General features: G+C 41.2%; 2 protein-coding genes across 7 annotated transcripts; both read right to left on the bottom strand.

The window, feature by feature from the left end:
* Positions 1–6,593: 6,593 nt before the first annotated feature.
* LOC136964305 (histamine N-methyltransferase-like) lies at positions 6,594–9,444 on the bottom strand. Its single transcript, XM_067258378.1, has 7 exons — positions 9,366–9,444; positions 8,987–9,136; positions 8,592–8,644; positions 8,162–8,269; positions 7,589–7,719; positions 7,337–7,430; positions 6,594–7,091 (listed from the first exon to the last, which is right to left on the bottom strand). The coding sequence occupies exons 2-7, from the start codon at positions 9,118–9,120 to the stop codon at positions 6,739–6,741; spliced, it is 873 nt and encodes a 290-aa protein (XP_067114479.1). The 5' UTR covers positions 9,121–9,136; positions 9,366–9,444; the 3' UTR covers positions 6,594–6,738.
* An 11,638-nt stretch (positions 9,445–21,082) lies between these two features.
* On the bottom strand, positions 21,083–24,151 carry LOC136962757 (histamine N-methyltransferase-like). Of its 6 annotated transcripts, none has more exons than XM_067256649.1 (7): positions 24,049–24,151; positions 23,563–23,713; positions 23,292–23,344; positions 23,081–23,188; positions 22,178–22,308; positions 21,954–22,047; positions 21,083–21,738 (listed from the first exon to the last, which is right to left on the bottom strand). In XM_067256649.1, exons 2-7 carry the CDS (start codon positions 23,694–23,696, stop codon positions 21,377–21,379), a joined length of 882 nt encoding a protein of 293 aa, XP_067112750.1. In that variant the 5' UTR covers positions 23,697–23,713; positions 24,049–24,151; the 3' UTR covers positions 21,083–21,376. The 6 variants fall into 6 exon arrangements, with proteins under 6 accessions (XP_067112750.1, XP_067112757.1, XP_067112733.1 ...); XM_067256656.1 differs by having other exon boundaries at positions 23,563–23,682; XM_067256632.1 differs by having other exon boundaries at positions 23,563–23,740; positions 24,049–24,085.
* Positions 24,152–24,516: the final 365 nt, after the last annotated feature.

Here is a 24,516-nt window from a genome sequence, read left to right as displayed (position 1 = left end):
AAATCCATTCCAGGATTTGGAAGGCCATTGTTTCCTCTTTCCTCATGAGTGAAATCATTTTCCTGGTATTTTGTTTCCTTTGAGAAGCCGAGTCTGTAATTAAGCTGGCTGAGTTAATATCTGGCCGCTGGGGAGAGGGAAACTATACAGAAAATTCACCTCCAGTATTCTGCTGCCTACAGATCTGCCAGTCAGTTCAGTGCATGAGTAGGCTATGCTTTTGAGATGGCTTGTAACGGAATAAAAAAAATTTTTTTGATTGCTATTACCCATCAAATCAAACTGGCCTTAAAATAGAAATTAAAGTTATTAATATCTAGCTATAAATACTTTCTAATGCTCTCTCTCTTTAATCACAATGGCTTTAATGAAAGATGTGCTGTGTGTATACTGTACTTCTATATAGGTGTATCTTATGGCATCACAAGCTGATGTATTATTAAAAACCAAAAGTAAATTGACACTCAGGTGCTGCAGGGATAAACCAATGACCAATTACCAATGCAGGTATAAAGCTATTTTATGTGGAAGTGAAAATCATTTCCTGGAAGATGATTTAGGTTTTACTACTGCATCCTCCATTCAACTATGGACGTGCCTCTGGTCTCTGTGTCTGTCTCCAGTGAGCATAGAAGCCTCTGGCTCCTGAGTATTTGAAGTTTTTAATCCACCGTTTCAGAGACTAAGGTCACCTTTCTTGCTCTCTCTCTCTCGCTCTCTCCCTTCCTTCCTTCCTTCCTCCCTCCATCTCTCTCTCTCCCTCTATTTCTCCCTTTCTCCCTCCCTCTCTCTCGTTTTATTTGCTCCTTCACTTAGTTAAGGCAACCACCCTATTTCACACACTATTAAAGGAAGTGTGCTAAAGCTGGGCCGAGGGTCCAGGGACTCCGGAATGGAAAACTATGACATTTCTGAATTCTGTCTTTCAGAAAGACCTTAGGCGTCTCAAGCAGGGTTTATGACCCTGAGATTAGTAACTTTTTTGAGCTGGATGTACTGCCCTGGGCTATTGCTGCAGCGAGAAACTGATTTTCATATTGATGTGCGACGTTGAGTCCTCTCCAGTCCACATATTGGCTCATGCATCACCTACGCTCTGCTCTTGTCAGGCTCCACTGATAGCAAGTGATGCAGACAATTTGTCGGTTAATAAATAAACAAGTTAGCCATAGAGGATCGGTGTCATACTGAAGGCTCCGGGATGCAAAACACATGTTCCATTACCATGATGCATGATGTTCAATCACGCTCATTGTTAATCTCTTCGTTCACACTCACAATGTGATTATGACCCTTGTCAAAATTACAGCTGCACTTTTAAATACACAATAATTATTCTTGCTTCATGTTGTTTTGTTATGTTGAGGCATCTATCATTCTCTTGTGCTGCATGGGTATTTGGATAGGAAGTCTCGTTTTCCAGCTATTCTGGTTTCTAGCAAATATTTCTATCCTCTCTCAGCCAGATTGTAGTTTTACACAGCATGTAACACAGCCATGTAGGTCCTAAGTAGTAACATAACAACAACAAATTTCAAAACATTTGCTTCTTGATATATCTTCTTTAAGTTACCAGCTCCAAAGCCCTGGTGACCAGGAAGAGAGAGAAAGAGAGAGAGGACAGAAGCTGAGACATGACATATAATTTCCGCTACTGTCCCAGTTATCCACGCCAAGAAGAAAAGCACAGTCAGAGGACAACATGGAGCTGAGCTGTGTGTGTTACTCAGAGGAAGACAGAGGATTATCCAGGGGGCCAGATGTGTCTCTCAGCCCACGCTGGAAGAGTCAGCCGAGTCCCTCGGCAGGGAACCAGAGAACAGCAGGGAGGATGTGGTCTGCAGTCTCAAAGTCACACTCGCTGTCTCTTCCGTGCTCTTTTTATGGCGATGACATCATCTTCTGTCGCACGACATCGGGAGGTTGGCTGCTTAGCCCAGTCATACATCAGTCTCTCTTTGTTCAGAGGAAAATATCATCCAAGTTTACCTCCATGCAACATGCAGTATGATATATATCAGATTTAAGCCATTTTGTCAACAGATAAAATGTATAACTCATTTTTTCAAGTCCATCAGCATATTTTGTTACACTGTTTTCAAAACATATTTAATCGCACGTTTTAGATTTGATCCCTAAGATGAGTGTCAGGTGTGTGCAACATTTCTCTGAGAAGGGCTGGGCAACAGCAGTGACACCCAGCAGACCATGAGCTATGGCCTCCCCATCAGAGCAGCCAGCCTGCCTCACTCTCTCCAGATTGCGTTTTATTGAACCAGAGCTTGTCAGCATTTTTGGAGAGCTGGTAAAATATAATTGTGTCATCCTTTATAAAGCAGTGACAGCGCCTACAGAAGCTTCATTACTCTGCGTTTTATTGGGGTGTGAAGAGATTCCCCTTGTGATGAATAACAGCGGCCTGACATAGCCAAGGTAAAACACACAAAAGCAAACGTGCTCTGCCACATGAACATGGATCATTTTAAATGAAATCAATTCAGGTAAAGAATTAAGGCTTGTAGCCTTAATGGTTTCAATCGGACGCTCATCAATACGCATATTGATCCAACAAGGTTCTGACATCGACGCATGTGAGAACGAGAGAGAGGGTACACATGGGAATATCTGTTCACTGCTGCTATATCAGATGCAACACAGAATAAAGTGACAACTGTAAATCAATCATGATTTTGTTAATATCACCATATTGATAAATTACTGTCAATAATAAGAAACAAGAAAAAACAAGTCTGCCATATGACCCAATGTGATACAACGTGAAAATGACAACAACAAAAAGATTCATTTGAAAACAGAGTACACAGAGTGAGACATTTTAAAGACCTCTTTCTTGGGGATAACTCCTGCTGTTTCATTTCATGCAATACGACGAGCTGTGAAGGAAACATCCTAAACTACATACATGTCTGTCTCGCCCTGTGAGGCAATCCGCATCTTCAACTATGTTGTCTTCAGTGTAGCTTCTCTGAGGGGCTGTAAGCCTTTCTTATGTGCCCCAAACAGGTCCATTGCACAAAACAGCCCACCTTCTAAGACGTTATAAAGACAGAGCCCAACTCCTGACACTGTCTGCCTTTGCATGATGCATTCAGTTGGAAACTTAATTTCATATGCACAATTGAGCTGGTTCCCAAGAGAAGGAAAAGATTACAGATCCTCTGAACAAATCTGAGCCTGAAATGACATTTAATAAAAGCAAAGTTAGACACAACCTGATTAATATACTGTGACATAATAAGATCAGGAGAGGCAAAGACCAAGTCAGGTCTGTGGGGAAATGTACTGGAAGACCCAGTGTGGGACATGAGCTTAAACACAAGTAATCCCAGCATTGGTAATAACCCCATGTAAATCTCACTGTGTCCTGGTTGGTGTTTGGGTGGAAGGACAGATTCTATGCTCATTTGCAGAACAAGGATAAGCAGTAGGGATTATCATGCAGAAGTTGTCTAAAAAGCAAGATGCAACAAAGTATATATTGTAAATTTGGTTGGAATGTTCCAAATGACTCATGGAGGTCTTGAGGTGTAGAAAGCCCTTCAGAGAGAAGTGTGAGTCTGACTTCCTAAGTCGGTAAGCAACATGCCGGGTAATTATGGAGCCTCTCGCCCACAGCTCCTCTCCGTATTGACAAAGTGAACATCTGACTGTGTCTCTCTTAATTAAAGGAGCAAATACAGGTTTGCCTTAAGAGCTTGGCTCCAAGCCAATGTTAATTAACTTCTCTCCAAAATTATATCACATCCTTCAGACACATGCATAATTTCTCCAGAAGTCTCCCCTGCCCCTGTCCAAACCCAACTAAATTGTTCTCCCCCCTACTCGAAAGACAACTTCTCACAAACCCTCCTTCCCCCAAGTATGATAAATTCTCCCAAATATTCAATTTCATGTCATGGATCAAGAAGATATGAACTCAGATCAATTAATAAGAATTTAGACACGGCTCATATTCCACAGCACAGATTCATTATATGACGCTACACATAAATACTTTGTGGCACAATAACAGGCATACATCACTATCACTGCTTATCTGTGCTAATCTGGCACAGTCTGGTTTAGAAGAACAAGCCTGTAGAAGGGAACATGTGAGGCAGGGGTTCACCAGATTAATGAGCCAGACAAAGGTAAACTTGATTACCGTAGAGTCTGTCCATTCCTCCTACTGATTTGTAGTTACAGTAATTGCCCAGGATTGATCCAAGCCTGGTGAGCCTCGGCTGAATATAGCAAGGCCTTGTCTGCTGCTGGACCAAGCAGATGTGAAGCAAGGAGTCACCCCTCAAGCAGGGCAATCTTCTTCTCCTCCACCTTGTTCCTCAGAGCTTAATACACCTCCTTTAATAGGACAGAAAGAGAGATTCAAAGGGAGAAAGAGAGAGTGACAGAGAGAGAGAGAGAGAGAGAGAGAGAGAGAGAGAGAGAGAGAGAGATAAGGAAACAGTGAGAAAAAGAGAGAGTAACAGAAAGAGAGAGAGAGAGAACGGGACAGTGAGAGAAAGAGAGAGAGAGAGAGAGAGAGAGATGGAGAGAGAAACAACCCAGGAATCCTCAATCAGAGGTCTTGCTTTCGTTAGGGTCTGATGCTGGACAGGTGCTATATAACTGCAGCTGCTAAACAGCACTAATTCTCCTGAATGAAATACACTGCAGAGAGCAGCCATTTACAGGACAGGGGTATCAGAGCTGTATTTCAAGGTCTGGCCCTTGCGTCCACCCATTAAACTCTGTTTGATGTATTAAAGAGACGGTTTATGACCTGCCGCCATCACAGTGGGCCTACACGCTGAAGCGGAAGGTGATAGAAGGGCCCGTGATTGATACTGGATCCGCTCTAAGGGCTTCAGAGAGGAGAGGGGAAACACTACATTCAGCAGTGAGAGAGACATTTATTCCTTTCATTTGAGGTTTGGAAAATGGCAAATCCTCATTACCTAGGGGGAAGGACTGAAAGACGGGATACTCTCTGCAGAGAGGAAGTAGAGGAAGTGTGTTAAAAGACAAGGAAGAACCTTTCTGCCCTTCTTCCCTCGACTTGGTCATTCGTTCAAAGCAGTTCTCGGTAAGGCCTGGAGCTGCGACTTGTCTGTCTGACAGGGTAGATGTACTGGAGGTAGATGTAGATGATGTTTGATGTGATCTGGGAGAGCATGACGTCTTCAAACCACACTGAGAAAATGTGATCGTATGATCACCAGCATGGTTTAAGTAACCTGAGTTATGAATGTGACATCCTATGTCTTTCTGTTCTGTATTGTAACACACGTTGCCTCATAGAGGACAATAGTTTTCTAAGTATAAATGTAAATCCAGTAGTAGTATAGGGGTACATGTATACAGGGGTAGAAATGTACATGTGTATAAATAGTGAACTGGTGGCTGGAGTAATGAACAACAGTGGTATCCTGCTTTGAAGTGAATTTGTTCTGGCGGAGAATGCTCACATCACCAGCCAAAGGATTCCGAGAAAGAAACTACCACACTCGCCAGATGCTTCTCAGAACACTAATAACAACAGTACAGCCGAGGTGAGGAGGACGTGAAGCGGAAGTAGTTTATGGAGGGCACTGATGCTTTCACAGTAATACACCATTTGAAGCTACTTTTCACATGGGTCAAAACGATAGTTTCCACAATTGTTTTTTACACAATCCCTAATTACCGGTACTTGGCTGGAATAGCAGTGTTAAAAATAACAAATAAAAATGTAAGTCCTTTTTCATTAGACGGGGCTTTCTGATTTTCCACCTCAATATCGTTTTCTGAGGAGATCAGGTCCCTCAGTCCGCCTAGAGCTTCATTTTCTGAATGACAAATGTTCTGTCAGTTGGTGATAGGAGTTGCGAGCCTCCCCCCCCCCCCCACCACCTCCCAAATAATAGTTCCTGAGCAGGTGCGGTCAGCCCACTCACACTGGGGGGGGGGGGGGGGGCGGGGGGGGTGGAGGGGGACACACACTGACAGGAATTTGTAATGAATTTCAATTACGGACTTATTAAAGCTAATGAGGAGGATGAGTAAGCCTGAATGTCCTGGCTTGATAACAGGAGACGAGACCTTCCTCTGTGGTTGGAGGCGATGCAAAATGCATACACAGTGGCACAGTGGCACAGTGACGACATAGGAACATCCATTCTGAACAATAGTGTCACTAACTCAGGTTCCTTTTCAATGAAGAGGCAAACCTGGCTGTCTACACCAAGTCTTGCCAAGTATCCCTGTTACAATTTAAGGCCAGTACATTTAGTCTAAATGGGAGCTGTAGGTATTACATGATAAGGAGCCTATTAACAATATGTTTTTTTTTAGGGATTGACATTTTTCTTCACATTTTCAATTGTATCAAACTAATTAAGTTGATAATCTCATCTCAAAGCCTAGAGCACCACCTGGTGTTTATCAAGACAAAAGCTTTTACATGACTTGGCTGGAGCATTTTTATGTTACAGCGCCAGCTACCGGCCTTGGGCTGAAACATGTACAAAAATGTGCCTGATCAACCCTATAATGCTCTTGGTTTTAACAATGATACCATCACAAGATACAAGAACAGAAAACTGAAAAGAAAACTCTGTAATGCAAAAGCTTTATTGGAAAACAACATAAAGGTTAACAGGCAACTACGGACCAGCATATCCACAGTTAAGAATGATAGAGGATGGGGTATCAGTAACAACCACCCGATCCCTCCTCTCAGCTAACAGAACAGGTGGTTCAGGCAAACACCAGCAGACAGCTCAGGGTGCAGTCGAACAGCACTCTGCCATCCTTCTGAATGCTGCACTTGTTCTTTATCAGGTCCAGCATGCCCGCCTTGACCTCCTCGCTGAAATTCTGCTGGAAGTTGTCCGTGTCAGTCATGAAGTCGTGCAGCAGCTCGCCCTGTTTGCTGCCCTGAGTGAAACAACTGGTGACGTCACAGGTGTTGGGAATCATGTGCTCCTCATACTTCAGACCCAGCTTGTCCAGGTGGCCTTTGATCTCTCCGGACGACAGGTATTCGGATATTGTTTTGGTACACAACTCTCGTTTGAAGGTCTTCCACAGCTTGTCCCAGCCGCTGTTAGCTGGATTTGGAGGGAGAGAAAACAACGAAATTAAGAAGAATACATATTTTAAGAAAATGAGTTGTGTGAAACAGATCTAAATATCTCAGATCAGGATTCCATGAAATGCACAAATCAGGATCTGTTCAATGGTGATGGAGGTTTAACCCAATGTCTGTACACAGCTACAAGATACTGGTTCTTTAAACAACTAGCTACTCAGTTGGTAACCTGCCCTATGTCACTCCAGCCTGCAGTCCACTGACCTGCTTCATGGATGATCAGGAGCTTGCCATTCTCATTCAGAAGACTGTGGAAGAACTTGATGGTTGCTGCATAGTCATCCACATAGAAAAGCATCTATGCAAGGAAAAGGCCCAGTTACAAGATGGTTGAAGATCCTCATTACATTTATAATGAGAATGACATCTGATTGTATGATACAAATCTGAGCTATATTTAGTAGCATTAATAAGATGATTGATGTACTCTGATTACGTATACAAAGCTTATATCACCTGAATCATGTGTATGAAATCAAATCTCTTGATCTGTCCTTTGTCCTTGACCTGCTTCTCATACTCCCCACAGGACACACCATGCCAGGCAAACAGAATCTTCTGGAGGTTGGCTGTTTTGGCCACCAAAGCTAAAGATCAGATTATAGAAGCCGACATCATTAACCAAGGCCTTATGCTCTAGACCAGGGGTGTCAAACTCAGATACACAGTGGGCCAAAATTAAAAACTGGGACAAAGTCACGGGCCAGATTTAATATTTATTGAAAAAAAAAAGATATATATTAAAACATAAGGCAGTGATTCTGATAGTGTTTAGGCCAGCAGAGAAGGCCTTGCAGCCCCCCACTGCGTTACTGGTGGCCAGCTCAAGTAGAAATGTGATATTATCTCCAGAGTTTGACACCCCTGCTCTAGACAGTTAACCAAACACTGTTATGTCCTTTGAGAAACAGAAGTGAGTATAAATGTTTTTTGAGATGGGTTATCTGTGTGAGTGTGTTTGTGTGAGTAAATGCATGTTTGTGTGGGGTTTTTTGTTTGGGGGGGGGGGGGGGTCTGAAAGGGCAGCACCTTTGAACTGCTCAGTGAGTTTGGAGCTGGGTTCCACAATATCAGCTGTGATTGGGGTTCCTGGGAGCTTGGTCTGCAGTACAGATAGCATGTGGGCATCCAACTCCCCTGCAACACAGGGAAAAGACACACACACACGTTGACATGGAGGATGAAGAGAGGAACAACCTGTGCTGGAAACACACCCACATACGGTAGATGCAACATGAGGCCAAATTATATATAAATTAATTAATTGTGTCTATTAATTGTGTTTTATTGTGTAAATTAACAAAAATATCAAATAAAGAGTTTTAAATAACACTGATGTTATGAATAGCCCTGTCTGTGACTGAGAATATAACCGCCAGATACAGAGGATTACTAAGTTCGACAGGGAGGGGCAGTGGCCTGCCCTCCACCTGTTGCATCACCTCATGACATCACTCACCTCCTCCACTACCAACCCCCAGCACCTCCACACTGGTCTTCCCCTCTGCTATTCTAAAGAAAAAAATGATTTGAACATTTGTTGTTAAATGTTAAATGATTATCATAATTGCAATATGTTGCAGTTTTTAATAAGGGCACGCATTTCAACCATTTCTCACGCTCTCACGCAACACCTTGTATGTCTCACGCTGAGAACTAAGTGATAACTTGTCCTGCTATATACAATATACAATTAATGGACGAGGTGCGGTCATAGGAAGGGATGTTTTGTGCCGAGTTGATAGTTGTCTCGTGTTAGACAGAGTTCAACACCACCTACCAGCCAATCAGATATATCACTAACCCCCCTCTAATTTATGTGATACAGACACACAAAAATATGACTTTTTGTACCTTGGAAATTCCCCTGTCAGAACCTTATCAACAAACTGACAGATGTGTTTGTGTTCTTCTGAGTTTTGCAGGTAGTACTGGAAACCTTGAATGTAGCGACCCTCATATCCAGCTTTCTTTGGCTCCGAGGTCATAACTGCAGCCTGTGACCTATAGGAAGAAGACGATCGACTTCATTCGATAACTGTACTACGGGTCATGTGAAATTAATGATAAGTTACTAACGCTGCTGTGCACATCATGCTGCACCACAAAAGTACAAACTTCAGGGCTAGTCTCTACGTGCAGCCCGATTCCGTGGCATAAAATGCAATAAAAAATATATTTTCACTACAATTTTATTAATTAAAAAACTTCAGTGAGAGGTATTGAAAATTACCTTTTAATGTGTAGAGAGCGAGCTTCGTGTTCTGTGCTCTGTAAAGTTCAATGACTGTTTCACGTCTGGGTTGGGCTAATTTCCCTCCTCCCCCAGATTGTGTAACTCTTTATATAAGACAGATACTCCCTGTACATGAACAGGGGCCTGGGTGTTGAATGACAGGCAAAACAGCTGCACCCAGGAACAGATCCCACTTCCTGTTATGCATTTAGACATTTAGCCCAAGGACACAACGTCATTTTGCATGGCCGGCAATCAAACCGGCAACCTTCTGATTACTATCCCGATTCCCTAACCGCTCAGCCACCTGACTCTTCAGGAAATGTACCTTTCTAGTTACACAATGTTCATTTTTGGTGCGGCGTTTAAACAAGAGCAGCGTTTAATTGAAGAAACACCGTACATTAAACTGTAATTTCATGTGCTCTTGGGGCCCGCTGGTGGCCACGGGGGCCCTAAGCAGCCGCTTAGTTTGCTTATGCCTTGGGCCGGCCCTGATGCACCCTCCTGTAAGGGTTCCAGTCAATCTTTTTCTAGATCAGCCTTTATTCTTCTACCCTAAGTAGGCCTACACCATCTCTTGGTCAGTTTTTGGCACTTTCTTTATGAGATGCAGTTTGTACAACTCATTTACTTAACTGGGAATACCTTCACCTGCCATTAAAGATCCTGTAAAGTGGAATTAAAAACGAGTTTCAAGTTCACCACACCACAGAATAATGTCTTATTAACTACCCATCCAAATTCGAATGAAAAAAAAACACAGACAAGTATGTTAAATTAGGCTTTGAAATCGTAAGAAAATCGAGCAGTCTTCTCTGTTCGAGACTGGGGGGGCGTGTCGCCTGAAGGAGCTGAAGCTCGGCCCCCTTGCTGGAAGGCGCCACCTCTCTCAAGTAAGCCACCTACTACCCAGATAATGGACGCTACGTCAAGCCGAACAAAACAGTATAGAACTAGAGAGGGTACAATTTCTGGGGAAATTGTAGGGTGTGCTTGCTTGCGTCGGTTGCACAGGGGTCCGTTTTTGAATGACATTTTTACAACTGATATTTCTATATATTTTATATAAAAATGCATACTTATTATTTATAAAGATTACATAGATTTTAAAGCTTTTTTTTGCTGCTCATTTACAACTGAAAATAGGAGTGAAGTGTAGAATGAAACAGATGTCTTCTCATTTCCCCTGCAAGAGGCAGCCTCATCGTTGAATCAAAACGAATAAATTTGGCAGACCGGTGTAAAAATTGACCTAATCTCTATGACTTAAACGTCATTTTAAGTTTTTCCCTTCTCATGATATTTTCAGGCATTTAGCCTACTCATTGCATTCATTCATTAATAAAGAACCCCCTTTGAAGATTATTCTACGACGTTACCCGGTAGTAGAAGATGGAATCGCGATTCAAACAGTACCATCTGCTAACTGAAAATATGCCCCCCAAAATGTAAATAAGCTTGACATTTATTTAGTGGAAAATCGCTCATTCATATAAAGCTCACTGGTAGCGATCATTGTCAGTAACAACGCAAAATGCGATATAGCCCTGTGTGGAGAAGCTGCCCCGGTAAATTGTACTACTACGGTACAGTACTAGACTACTGCTGTGTTCGTCTTGGTAGCGATTGCGTTGGTTGAATTGGATTTAACGTTCCGTTGTACGGTTTAAGCTGAAATTAATTATTTTCATGAACAGATTGACAACGTTTAGGCTGTGGCAATGAAGTTCAGGTTAGTAGTTAGATAGACTTTTGATTTAAGTAAGGGGAGTGCCGAACATGTTCTGTCGCCGTTTGACTTCCTAAACAGCTGTGTACTGTAGATGTTTTTGTAGTGTGTCTCGCGTAAGCTACAGCGTTGCAGTGAGCTACACTGGTTTGAAACCACAGGTAATGGTAATTTCACCAACAAATCGTTTTCTAATGTCAGAATAAATCCTACAACGAAAATGTATATGTGAGGAATGTTTATTTTAACGATTGAAAACAGATAACGCTACATCATAGACCACTGTAGTATGTGTTGCCCGGGCAACACAGGCTAATGTCATGATGCTAATACTTCAGTGAAATAGTAGACAACTTTTTCCGAAAGTAGATGTACTTCCTTAATAATATCAGCTTATATTGTACATTACACATCACAATTGTGTGTCATATCACAAAGTTAAATGAGTAAATAGTTATCACCCTGGCCTCTTTGCTTGTGGCGTTTCTGCAGCTGCCTTGTAGTAAAGCTATAGTTAGCCTAGCTATCCCCCAAGTTAACAGATGCAAAACGAATGTTCTGCCAAAGGTAGTCACGCGTGTTTTCGTGACGTTAGTGACGCAGTGACGTTAGTAACGTCAGTGACTGTGGCTAGCAAATTAGCCACCGTTAGCTTCACTTTTCGCCACAAAAACTTAACTTAAGCCCAAATCATGCAACGGAACGTAAATTCCAATAGAAGCAACTCAATCGCTACCAAGACGAAACTTTTGACACCTACGTTGTCTATGTAGGCCAAATATTGACTGAGTTTTAGGGGGGCAAAAAAAATAAAAATAAATAATAACTAGAGAGGGTACAATTTCTGGGGAAATTGTAGTGTGTGCTTGCTTGCGTCGGTTGCACAGGGGTTTTGAATGAAATTTCTACAACTGATATTTCTGTATATTTTATATAAAAATGCATACTTATTATTTATAAAGATTACATAGATTTTTTTGCTGCTCATTTACAACTGAAAATACGAGTGAAGTGTAGAATGAAATAGATGTCTTCTCATTTCCCCTGCAAGAGGCAGCCTCATCGTTGAATCAAAACGAATACATTTGGCAGACCGGTGTAAAAATTGACCTAATCTCTATGACTTAAACGTCATTTTAAGTTTTTCCCTTCTCATGATATTTTCAGGCATTTAGCCTACTCATATTGCATTCATTCATGAATAAACAACCCCTTTGAAGATTATTCTACGACGTTACCCGGCAGTAGAAGATGGAATCGCGATTCAAACAGTACCATCTGCTAACTGAAAATATGCCCCCCAAAACGTAAATAAGCTTGACATTTATTTAGTGGAAAATCGCTCATTCATAAAAAGCTCACTGGTAGCGATCATTGTCAGTAACAACGCAAAATGCGATATAGCCCTGTGTGGAGAATCTGCCCCGGTAAATTGTACTACTACGGTACAGTAGTAGACTACTGCTGTGTTCGTCTTGGTAGCGATTGCATTGGCTGAATTGGATTTAACGTTCCGTTGTACGGTTTAGGCTGAAATTAATTATTTTCATGAACAGATTGACAACGTTTAGGCTGTGGCAATGAAGTTCAGGTTAGTAGTTAGATATACTTTTGATTTAAGTAAGGGGAGTGCCGAACATTTTCTGTCGCCGTTAGACTTCCTAAACAGCTGTGTACTGTAGCTAGATGTTTTTGTAGTGTGTCTCGCGTAAGCTACAGCGTTGCAGTGAGCTACACTGGTTTGAAACCACAGGTAATGGTAATTTCACCAACAAATCGTTTACTAATGTCAGAATAAATCCTACAACGAAAATGTATATGTGAGGAATGTTTATTTTAACGATTGAAAACAGATACATCATAGACCACTGTAGTATGTGTTGCCCGGGCAACACAGGCTAATGTCATGATGCTAATATTTCAGTGAAATAGTAGACTACTGTTTCCGAAAGTAGATGTACTTCCTTAATAATATCAGCTTATACTGTACATTACACATCACAATTGTGTGTCATATCACAAAAGTAAAATGAGTAAATATTTATCACCCTGGCCTATTTGCTTGTGGCGTTTCTGCAGCTGCCTTGCAGTAAAGCTATAGTTAGCCTAGCTATCCCCCAAGTTAACAGATGCAAAACGAATGTTCTGCCAAAGGTAGTCACGCGTGTTTTCGTGACGTTAGTGACGTAGTGACGTTAGTGACGTCAGTGACTGTGGCTAGCAAATTAGCCACCGTTAGCTTCACTTTTCGCCACAAAAACTTAACTTAAGCCCAAATCATGCAACGGAACGTAAATTCCAATAGAAGCAACTCAATCGCTACCAAGACTAAACTTTTGACACCTACGTTGTCTATGTAGGCCAAATATTGACTGAGTTTTAGGGGGGCAAATATAATAATAATAATAATATATATGTCAGAGAACAAAGGTTGTGCCCTTGCCGAAGGCAAAGCACACCCAATAACTAGAGAGGGTACAATTTCTGGGGAAATTGTAGGGTGTGCTTGCTTGCGTCGGTTGCACAGGGGTCCGTTTTTGGATGACATTTTTACAACTGATATTTCTCTATATTTTATATAAAAATGCATACTTATTATTCATAAAGATTACATAGATTTAAAAGCATTTTTTTGCTGCTCATTTACAACTGAAAATACGAGTGAAGTGTAGAATGAAATAGATATCTTCTCATTTCCCCTGCAAGAGGCAGCCTCATCGTTGAATCAAAACGAATAAATTTGGCAGACCGGTGTAAAAATGGACCTAATCTCTATGATTTAAACGTCCTTTAAAGTTTTTCCCTTCTCGTGATATTTTAAGGCATTTAGCCTACTCATTGCATTCATTCATTAATAAAGAACCCCCTTTGAAGATTATTCTACGACGTTACCGGCAGTAGAAGATGGAATCGCGATTCAGACAGTCCCATCTGCTAACTGAAAATATGCCCCCCAAAACGTAACTAAGATTGACATTTATTTAGTGGAAAATCGCTCATTCATAAAAAGCTCACTGGTAGCGATCATTGTCAGTAACAACGCAAAATGCGATATAGCCCTGTGTGGAGAAGCTGCCCCGGTAAATTGTACTACTACGGTACAGTAGTAGACTACTGCTGTGTTCGTCTTGGTAGCGATTGCGTTGGTTGAATTGGATTTAACGTTCCGTTGTACGGTTTAGGCTGAAATTAATTATTTTCATGAACAGATTGACAACGTTTAGGCTGTGGCAATGAAGTTCAGGTTAGTAGTTAGATAGACTTTTGATTTAAGTAAGGGGAGTTCCTAAACAGCTGTGTACTGTAGATGTTTTTGTAATATGTCTCGCGTAAGCTACAGCGTTGCAGTGAGCTACACTGGTTTGAAACCACAGGTAATGGTAATTTCACCAACAAATCGTTTACTAATGTCAGAATAAATCTTACAACGAAAATGTATATGTGAGGAATGTTTATTTTAACGATTGAAAACAGATACATCATAGACCACTGTAGTATGTGTTGCCCGGGCAACACAGGCTAATGTCATCATGCTAATACTTCAGTGAAATAGTAGACTACTGTTTCCGAAAGTAGATGTACTTCCTTAATAATATCAGCTTACACTGTACATTACACATGACAATTGTGTGTCATATCACAAAGTAAAATGAGTAAATAGTTATCACCATGGCCTCTTTGCTTGTGGCGTTTCTGCAGCTGCCTTGCAGTAAAGCTATAGTTAGCCTAGCTATCCCCCAAGTTAACAGATGCGAAACGAATGTTCTGCCAAAGGTAGTCACGCGTGTTTTCGTGACGTTAGTGACGTAGTGACGTTAGTAACGTCAGTGATTGTGGCTAGCAAATTAGCCACCATTAGCTTCACTTTTCGCCACAAAAACTTAACTTCAGCCTAAACCATGCAACGGAACGTAAATTCTAATAGAAGCAACTCAATCGCTACCAAGACGAAACTTTTGACACCTACTTTGTCTATGTAGGCCAAATATTGACTGAGTTTTAGGGGGGCAAAAATAATAATAATAATAATATATATGTGAGAGAACAAAGGTTGTGCCCTTGCCGAAGGCAAAGCACACCCAACTATTGAGGATACAATTTCTGGGGAAATTGTAGGGTGTGCTTGCTTGCGTCAGTTGCACAGGGGTCTGTATATTTTATATAAAAATGCATCGGGCCTACTTATTATTTATAAAGATTACATAGATTTAAAAGCATCTTTTTTTGCTGCTCATTTACAACTGAAAATACGAGTGAAGTGTAGAATGAAATAGATGTCTTCTCATTTCCCCTGCAAGAGGCAGCCTCATCGTTGAAACAAAACGAATAAATTGGGCAGACCGGTGTAAAAATTGTCCTAATCTCTATGACTTAAACGTCATTTTAAGTTTTTCCCTTCTCATGATATTTTCAGGCATTTAGCCTACTCATTGCATTCATTCATTAATAAAGAACCCCCTTTGAAGATTATTCTACGACGTTACCCGGCAGTAGAAGATGGAATCGCGATTCAAACAGTACCATCTGCTAACTGAAAATATGCCCCCCAAAACGTAAATAAGCTTGACATTTATTTAGTGGAAAATCGCTCATTCATAAAAAGCTCACTGGTAGCGATCCACAGGTACACTTGCACTTATAGCTGTTCATGTTGTTTAATTGTAACTTGTTTAACTACATGCTCTTATGGTTCTTCCCTTTGGCAATTACTTTGGTTGTTCACAATGTGTGCTTCATGTTTTGGCTACTCGCGATGTTTTTTGGCTATCTTGTTGTTATGATCAGTGACCTATGCACTTTGTAAAGCTCTCTCTTGGAAGTCGCTTTGGATAAAAGCGTCTGCTAAATGAATAAATGTAAATGTAAATGTAGCGATCATTGTCAGTAACAACGCAAAATGCGATATAGCCCTGTGTGGAGAAGCTGCCCCGGTAAATTGTACTACTACGGTACAGTACTAGACTACTGCTGTGTTCGTCTTGGTAGCGATTGCGTTGGTTGAATTGGATTTAACGTTCCGTTGTACGGGTTAAGCTGAAATTAATTATTTTCATGAACAGATTGACAACGTTTAGGCTGTGGCAATGAAGTTCAGGTTAGTAGTTAGACTTTTGATTTAAGTAAGGGGAGTGCCGAACATGTTCTGTCGCCGTTTGACTTCCTAAATAGCTGTGTAGTGTAGATGTTTTTGTAGTGTGTCTCACGTAAGCTACAGCGTTGCAGTGAGCTACACTGGTTTGAAACCACAGGTAATGGTAATTTCACCAACAAATCGTTTACTAATGTCAGAATAAACCCTACAACGAAAATGTATATGTGAGGAATGTTTATTTTAACGATTGAAAACAGATAACGCTACATCATAGACCACTGTAGTATGTGTTGCCCGGGCAACACAGGCTAATGTCATGATGCTAATACTTCAGTGAAATAGTAGACTACTGTTTCCGAAAGTAGATGTACTTCCTTAATAATATCAGCTTATACTGTATATTACACATGAAAATTGTATGTCATATCACAAAGTAAAATGAGTAAATAGTTATCACCCTGGCCTCTTTGCTTGTGGCGTTTCTGCAGCTGCCTTGCAGTAAAGCTATAGTTAGCCTAGCTATCCCCCAAGTTAACAGATGCGAAACAAATGTTCTGCCAAAGGTAGTCACGCGTGTTTTCGTGACGTTAGTGACGTCAGTGACTGTGGCTAGCAAATTAGCCACCGTTAGCTTCACTTTTCGCCACAAAAACTTAACTTCAGCCTAAACCATGCAACGGAATGTAAATTCCAATAGAAGCAACTCAATCGCTACCAAGACGAAACTTTTGACACCTACTTTGTCTATGTAGGCCAAATATTGACTGAGTTTTAGGGGGGCAAAAATAATAATAATAATAATAATATATATGTGAGAGAACAAAGGTTGTGCCCTTGCCGAAGGCAAAGCACACCCAATAATATATATGTGAGAGAACAAAGGTTGTGCCCTTGCCGAAGGCAAAGCACACCCAATTAGAATGTATTTGTTCAATGAGTGAAACAAACAGATGCATATAAATGAAATGTTCCCCTGAGCTTCTAACACAGGAGTAAAAATTGACACCAGAGACAGCAGACAGTGAGCTCTCCAACTACTTCTAGCACATTAGCTACCATTTTACCAAAATACCATCATTCTACACCGAGTAGCCTAATATCAAGTTAGCGGTTTGCACTAACTCATAGCAGAGATACCTCTGGAAAGGTTATCTAGTATAGACCTAATTATAACAAGCACACAGAACTGAGTGATGAACTGCTGGCACTGCTAGCACTGTCGCCTCACAGCAAGAAGGTCCCTGGTTCAAACCCCGGTCACTCCAGGTCCTTTCTGTATGGAGTTTACATGTTCTCCCCGTGCCTGCGTGGGTTTCCTCCGGGTACTCCGGTTTCCCCCACCATCATAAAGACATGCATCGTATGAATGTGAATGAATGTTGGTAATGAATGTTGGTGGTGGTCGGAGGGGCCGTAGGCGCTGATTGGCAGCCACGCTTCTGTACCACCACCGGTTTGACTGTGTCTGAATGAATGCTGGAATCTGTAAAGCGACCTTGAGTACTCTGAGTAGTAGAAAGCGCAATAGAAGATCAATTATATACATGCTGGCGGCGGTGGATGGTCCAGGTGCAACCGGAGGATGAACGGCCGGGGGGGCGATGCTCGGTACGGCTCCGCGCTGCAAGAGAAGCCGTGTGTTGGTGAACCCCGTCTGTCTCAGGTCCATGTTAAAACTGTCCGCCGTGAAATGGTCAGTGCAGAGGCGGCTGTTGGAGTTTATCTGAAGCTTTCCATGAGCGTGGCTCTTCACAAAATCTATCCACCTATTTTTCCTTTCATTATCAATAGGGAACTTAAATGGCGTTGCAGCGCAGCTGGAGTTCTTGCATCCAGGGAAGATGCAGTTGCGGGTGGTGGGAGACATCCTGAAGCTCGCTAGCTAGCTGATGTAAGCTACAACAAGTAGCCTACAGCAGGAGGAGCCATTCAGTGATCTGACGTAGATAGGTCGAAATGACGTAGATAGGTAGTTTTTTGGTTCCGCCCATTAAAACCTGGTCTGAAAACGGAAGAGAAACTGTTCTTCGGTCTAACTCCACATTTCAGTGCACCAAAGTTTTAGCGCTTTGCACATGCTTTCAGGAACTAATTTCACACGTATATAATGTACTTAGAAGCAAAACATGGAATTTACTTTACAGGATCTTTAAATGAGCATCTCATTGTATTGTATACAGAATCCATGCTCTGTTCAACAGGATCAGAATGTGCAAATCGTTTTTATATTAATTATTCTCATAATGTCAGTGTAACTGACAATTCCACACAAGCCTGTAAATAAAAGTGGGCCTACATGGGGAGAGAACTAGAAGTAGCTACCATACATAATTCTCTGCATCCATTTCTGCGGCACCAGTCAATGTCTCTTTGTCATCGTAATCATCATCATCATTCTGTGATGAAAAGCATTCTGTTGGGGGTAACTGCTACTACAACTTGAAATAGGCACCAACTGATATTTACTTTGTATCATGTTGAATATGATTAAAACCACAGTGACGTAGAGGCTATAATCACGAGTGTATAGTATAGGCCTATGCAAAATATGCCTTACCTGTTCGTAGTGTGTTTTTATATTTAATAAAACATTGAACATGCTATTTATAAGTCCACCACTTTTTCTCCTGTAATTTTAACAGACAGTTGGGTTAAATGTTCAATGTATGGACTGGCCATTGCATTCAAATGTAGGCTATGCATTGATTCGGCAGCAATTGTCTCCCACGCCAATATACGCTGCTACAGCCGTGTTGATTTTTTCCCGGAATAGGCTCAGATTGACCATAAACACATAATAAAACATATCTAAAGTGTGGTGAAGTAGGACAACGTTTTTTGTCGCCGGCTGCCATGGTGGATCCTAGTCTCGGAGCTCCACTGATGCTGGCTTTTAATAGTTCTCATGCCCGCGCTTAACTCAGAGTGGACGTGCTCCTAGTTGACTTAACAAATTAAAATCGGCTTTTCTGGAACCGAAAAGTCTGAGTTTTCCATTTTAAATCACTCAACTCAGAGTTCAGGGTAAGGCTCACAGTTTATTAAACCCGCTACCTGGAATACCCCCTGGTCTCTTGTGGCGGGAGACTAACACAGTTGGCTCTGCTGCTGGCAGCACAGCTTCACCTTGGTGCTCTACTTTATGTACAAGCAGGCAGAAACACAGACAGACAGACAGATGCAGACTTTCTACCCAAATCCATACAGATTTGTACACAAGCAAAGGACTGCACAAACTGCAGCTTATTGGCACACACCTTATCCACTCAACTACTCAACCTGTACACACAGAAGCACACAAACACACACACAGTTCAATAGTTCATGGATAGTGCAATTCCTACCATGATAATGATTAATAACTTTCCACACTCAGTCAATAGACTCTGGCAGAGAGAAGAAAACTGGTCCCTGAAGCTACATCTTATCTGTGGTGGTAGTCAGAACCCTGACCCATCGTTACATGTTCAAAACCTGAACATACCTCAGAAATAAGTCCACAGGAGAATTCATCTTTATTTACAGAACCTCAAAAGGTACCACATGAAGAAGTTCATCTGTGGGTCATGTTGCCCTCTCTTCAGTGCTTAACGGTTTTGTGTGTTAAAATAGCAGCTATCTTTTCCAAGGTGAAGCTCCCTTTTCCAAACGTGTTGTAGACCATACAAATCTATATTAAAAGAAAGATCCAGTGAATGTCATCCGTAGTTACCGGGTAGAAACATTTCCCTTGTCTTCTCTGAGTGTAAGGGTTGGGGGTTGACACCTATGGGCATTTATAAAGCCTTTTATAAAAAGGTATACAAATAAAAAGATTTTATACTGTTTGTATGATGAATAAGCTCTTAACAGTCCTGTAGCCATTCTAACCAGAATCAGAATCAGAAAGGGATTTATTCGCCATGAAAGTTTGCACAGACAAGGAATTTGCTTTGGCAGGAAGGTGCATACAATAAACATATACCTAAAATTTAAATATGTGGACTAACTATACTAAGGGTACATAAACTAGCAGTACTAAGTGGGATTAGAATAGAATTAAATATACAATAAAATATAAGTTGCCGTAAATTACAATATAAAAATACAAAAATACAAATATTACAAAAAATACAAATGTACAAGATACCATGTTGTGGTGCAGTGCAAAAGCAGAGTGTTTTAAGCAATAAGTTATTTGAGTCAGTGTGGTCCCTTGGCCTTGTTGAAGAGGCCAACAGCGGAAGGGAAGACCCGTACTAATTCATGCTAAATGGTGGGGATCTTCATTGACTGTAGATAGTGTACATGACATCTGTACAGTCAGCACAGGTTAGATATACTATACCAATGTATTTGAATTTACATGTTTTTAAAGCCTCATAAATACTCAAGTTAATTCTGTATCTTTACAACCTTGGATAAATGTTGAATTGCATCCGGTATGGCCAGTCAATACAGATTGTTCCTTCACTCCGACCACAGAAATACTGTTGAACTATGCACTTCTGATCCTCAAAACTTTCTATATGCACTAGCTGTACTTTGATTAAAATCTTTCGATAAATAAATTGAATGTAAAATGTAACTTACACCAACAATGTTGGTTTTTACATTTACATTTAGTCATTTAGCAGACGCTCTTATCCAGGGCGACTTACAGTAAGTACAGGGACATTTCCCCTGAGGCAAGTAGGGTGAAGTGCCTTGCCCAAGGACACAACGTTATTTTGAACAGCCGTAAATCAAACCGGCAACCTTCTGATTACTAGCCCGATTCCCTAACCACTCAGCCACCTGACTCCTTTTAGACAACTCTTTCTATAAACGGAGCATTGACACCTGTCTTTTTCACAGTACACTACTTTTTATTATGTGTCTTAGTTTGTTGGTTTTGATAAAACAAAACAATTCAGATTCAGACATTTTATTTAGAAAGACATTTTCTTGCAGTGACCTGCCTCATTTGACCATAGATGCTTTGCTAACAGGGTTATGAAGTATGAAGCACATCTTCTCATCTGAGGTGTTCCAACCAAACAGTTTTTGTTATGAATGCATTGCAACAGGAGCTTTAAGGAATGTTCTTAGCGGTGCTATTCATGAACCAAAATGTAGTTATCCTAGACAAGAGTTTCAATGCTGAGGCTATAGAGGCTATACAGAGGCTATAGAGGCTATACAGCAGGCAGGGAGTTCCTACATTTAAGTCAGAGGGTCAACAACCACCACTTCTAGGTTGTTGTTGAACAGGACCCTCCCGTCTGACTGGGTGCTGCAGTCAGGGTGATGCAGAAGATCTACCACTCCGGCTCTCAGCTCGGGGGGAGCTGTCCTGCTGAAGTCCAACACCTCTGTCAGGAAATCCAGCAGCAGCTCTCCCTTCTCGTCGCCCACCGTGAAGCACTCTGTGATGTCCATCTGAGAGGGCAGCTCATAGGTTTGGTAGCGGAGACCTCTGGAGTCCAGGAAGCTCTTGATGTCGGCCGTAGTCACACATTGGCTGATCTCAGTGTTACACAACTGTGCTCTATAAGTCCTCCACAGCTTCCCCCAACCACTTGTACCTGTTAACACACCACCACAACACAACATCACCACAACACAACACAATAGCAGCACAACAAAAAAACTGCACAACAGAACACCATCAAAACAAAGAATTTCATAAATACTTTTTCTTCTGACTTAACAGAACAAAATATGGTGGACACCGGAATAGTCCTACAGTACTGGAGATCCTATGCACTCACGTTGCTCATTACATGATGAAGTATCTTACCTGACACAAGAATTATGAGAAGTTTCCCATTCTTGCTCAAGAGGCTGTGGAAGAAGGAGATGGTGGCACCAGGATCCTTCACATAGTACAGCATCTGAAGAAAACATGAACATCACCATATATTTTAATTTGTTCTTCACGTACATACAATAGATGGTAAGAATACATATCAGAAAATGATCGAATCTAATGAATGATCTATAATTAGTTTATGAGTGACCTACTTGTATCATGTGAAGAAAGTCTATCTTCTCTGTCCTGTTGTTCTCCCTCCAGTGTTTCTCAAACTCAAAGGCAGTCATCTTATTCCAGGTGAAGTTGATATAATCTAATTTAGGTGTCTTTGACACAAGTACTGTGAAAACCAATGAAGATACAGTTAAAATAAATAATGTATACAGGATACATAGAAATAATCACATATTTACATATGCGTAGTCCTTTGGAATATATTTAGTTACTTTAGTTGGTGAAAAGGAGGTAACAACTCAGAGTACCACTGGAGTTCTACTGTCTCCTTGTGATTCTTCTATACCCTTGGAGCTCTACATTAACCTTGGAGTTAACCCCTGGACACACACTGTTCCAGCCACTTCCCTTCGGAAGGAGGCTGCGGTCCATCAGAACCAAAACCTCAAGCCACAATAAAATTTTCTTTCCTTTGGCCGCTGGCCTCATCAACAAGACCCAGAACTCCCAACTGCCACTAACACTGTCATGATGTCACGGATCACACACAAAGTCCATCGATCACTTATTGTTCATTACACAATGCACAAATCACATTGCACTGTTCTTTATATCTCATTTTATTTTTATCGTATATATTTTTTTTTTTACATTGTGTAGTAGTGCTTAGAATTATTTAGATACTGTTGTACATTTTCTACATTTTATATTTTCTACATTTTATATTTAAAACGTATATGTTTACCGTATGTTCCTTCCTGGCATAGTAAATTCCTTGTTTGTGCAAAATTACTTGGCAATTCGGATTGAGAGTTCAAACGGTCTCCTTCTGATCTTCTATACCCTTGGAGTTCTACATTACCCTTAGAGTTCTTCTGTCTCATTGGAGTTCTACTCTTTCCTTTAAGTTCTACTACTACCTTGGAGTTTTACTATACCCTTGTAGTTGTGCAGTTGCTGGGCGCTGGGCTCCACCACCTCGTTTTCGACGTTGACCCCTGGGTGCTTCAGACGCAGCTGGGAGAAAATCTCTAGGTCAATCTGACCTGCAGGCACAATCATCTAGACTGATCAATATGACCTGCAGAAGTAGTGAGGTCTACATAGTGATAAATAAATGACGGCCATTGATGCCGGCCTCTTTCTCACCTGCCCCACTCCCAACTCCCATGACATTCAGGTGTCTTTTACCCTCTCCAATGCTGCAGAGGTAAGACTTTCACTTAGAGGGCATTGTGGTCATATCAAGACACTAGCCTTCGTTACATAGGCTAATTGTACAAAATAATAATGCGATACTTCTTAAGATGTTGTTAAAGATTCAATCAATTTAAATATAACAACAAACTTTTAATTGAGAATAATGGGCTATGTTTTCTTGTGGTTTTTCGAAAGAGTTACGGAACATTTGTAGTTTTACCTGGACAGTATGTCAGGGAGGACGCCATGGATAAAGTCCTGCATGCACTGGTGCTCGGAGGAGCGATCCAGAAACAGCTGAAAAGATTTCTGATACCTGCTGTCGTCTTCAACCAGACTCCTTAAAGATGCCATGGTGAATTTCCTTACCACTTGGCAGGTAGGGCGTATAGCCTCGTCTGACGCAAAGCACAGGCAGACGGCCAATAAAACAGACAAATCAGATTTTCTTACACAGTGACCGTGGAGGTTAAATCTATAACATCGTAGATGGGTAGGTAGATAGGCTATCCCTGCATTTGTCCTCCCCAATCTTTTGCTTCGGAGGTTTCGTTTAACAGAGAGGAATAACCCCGGAGACTAAATGGGGTACAGGGTAAGAAATTACATTTACAAACGCGCTTAACTGATTTGCGAATGAAATAATAAGTGTGGGCTACGTGTATAGATCATGTGCTGTCATTGGCTACATGTCTTTTAAACTTACATATGGTCTGACGATATTACAGGGTTTGGATTTCGCGCAGATCCCCGGTGGAAAAAATATTGAGGAAACTCCTCCTACTTATTCTTCTTCCTGGGAGACAAAGTGCAGCTGCGACTTCCTTCCCTTTAGTTTTTAATAACAAGTCTTGCGCTGTGACGTTTACCCTGGCCTATTGTACAATCATGTAGCTTAGGCCAACTCATACTCTCCACCTGTTGGAATATTGCTTGAAACTGGACACATCCTAAAATAACGAATTCAATGTTTAACAACTAGGGCTTATAGAAACCACGTCGGCTAAGAACTTATTTGTAGTTTTGTTAGTGGTGCCACACCGCTGAAAAGGTTTTTGATGATTTTTGTACAGCCTACTAACAGCAGTCTTGATCTAGACCTGTATTTAACTGAAAAACAGATCGTTTTTGGACACAATAGAGAGAAGCACACCCTTCAAAACCAGACACCTCA

This window comes from Osmerus mordax, chromosome 2 (genome assembly GCF_038355195.1).
Source record: "Osmerus mordax isolate fOsmMor3 chromosome 2, fOsmMor3.pri, whole genome shotgun sequence".
NCBI classification, from domain to species: Eukaryota; Metazoa; Chordata; class Actinopteri; order Osmeriformes; family Osmeridae; genus Osmerus; species Osmerus mordax.
The sequence above is the reverse complement of the archived record's forward strand: the minus strand, read 5'-3'. Positions and strand labels throughout refer to the sequence as shown.

Coding starts and splice junctions, on each gene's coding strand:
- LOC136962757 (XM_067256649.1), bottom strand. CDS start 23,696: ATGGCATCTTTAAGGAGTCTGGTTGAAGACGACAGCAGGTATCAGAAA. Junction 23,189..23,291: donor GGGAGTTGGGAGTGGGGCAG/GTGAGAAAGAGG, acceptor TTGTGCCTGCAG/GTCAGATTGACCTAGAGATT. Junction 21,739..21,953: donor TCTCATAATTCTTGTGTCAG/GTAAGATACTTC, acceptor GTGTGTTAACAG/GTACAAGTGGTTGGGGGAAG.
- LOC136964305 (XM_067258378.1), bottom strand. CDS start 9,120: ATGACCTCGGAGCCAAAGAAAGCTGGATATGAGGGTCGCTACATTCAA. Junction 8,645..8,986: donor CTGACAGGGGAATTTCCAAG/GTACAAAAAGTC, acceptor TTTTTTCTTTAG/AATAGCAGAGGGGAAGACCA. Junction 8,270..8,591: donor GGGGGTTGGTAGTGGAGGAG/GTGAGTGATGTC, acceptor CCTGTGTTGCAG/GGGAGTTGGATGCCCACATG.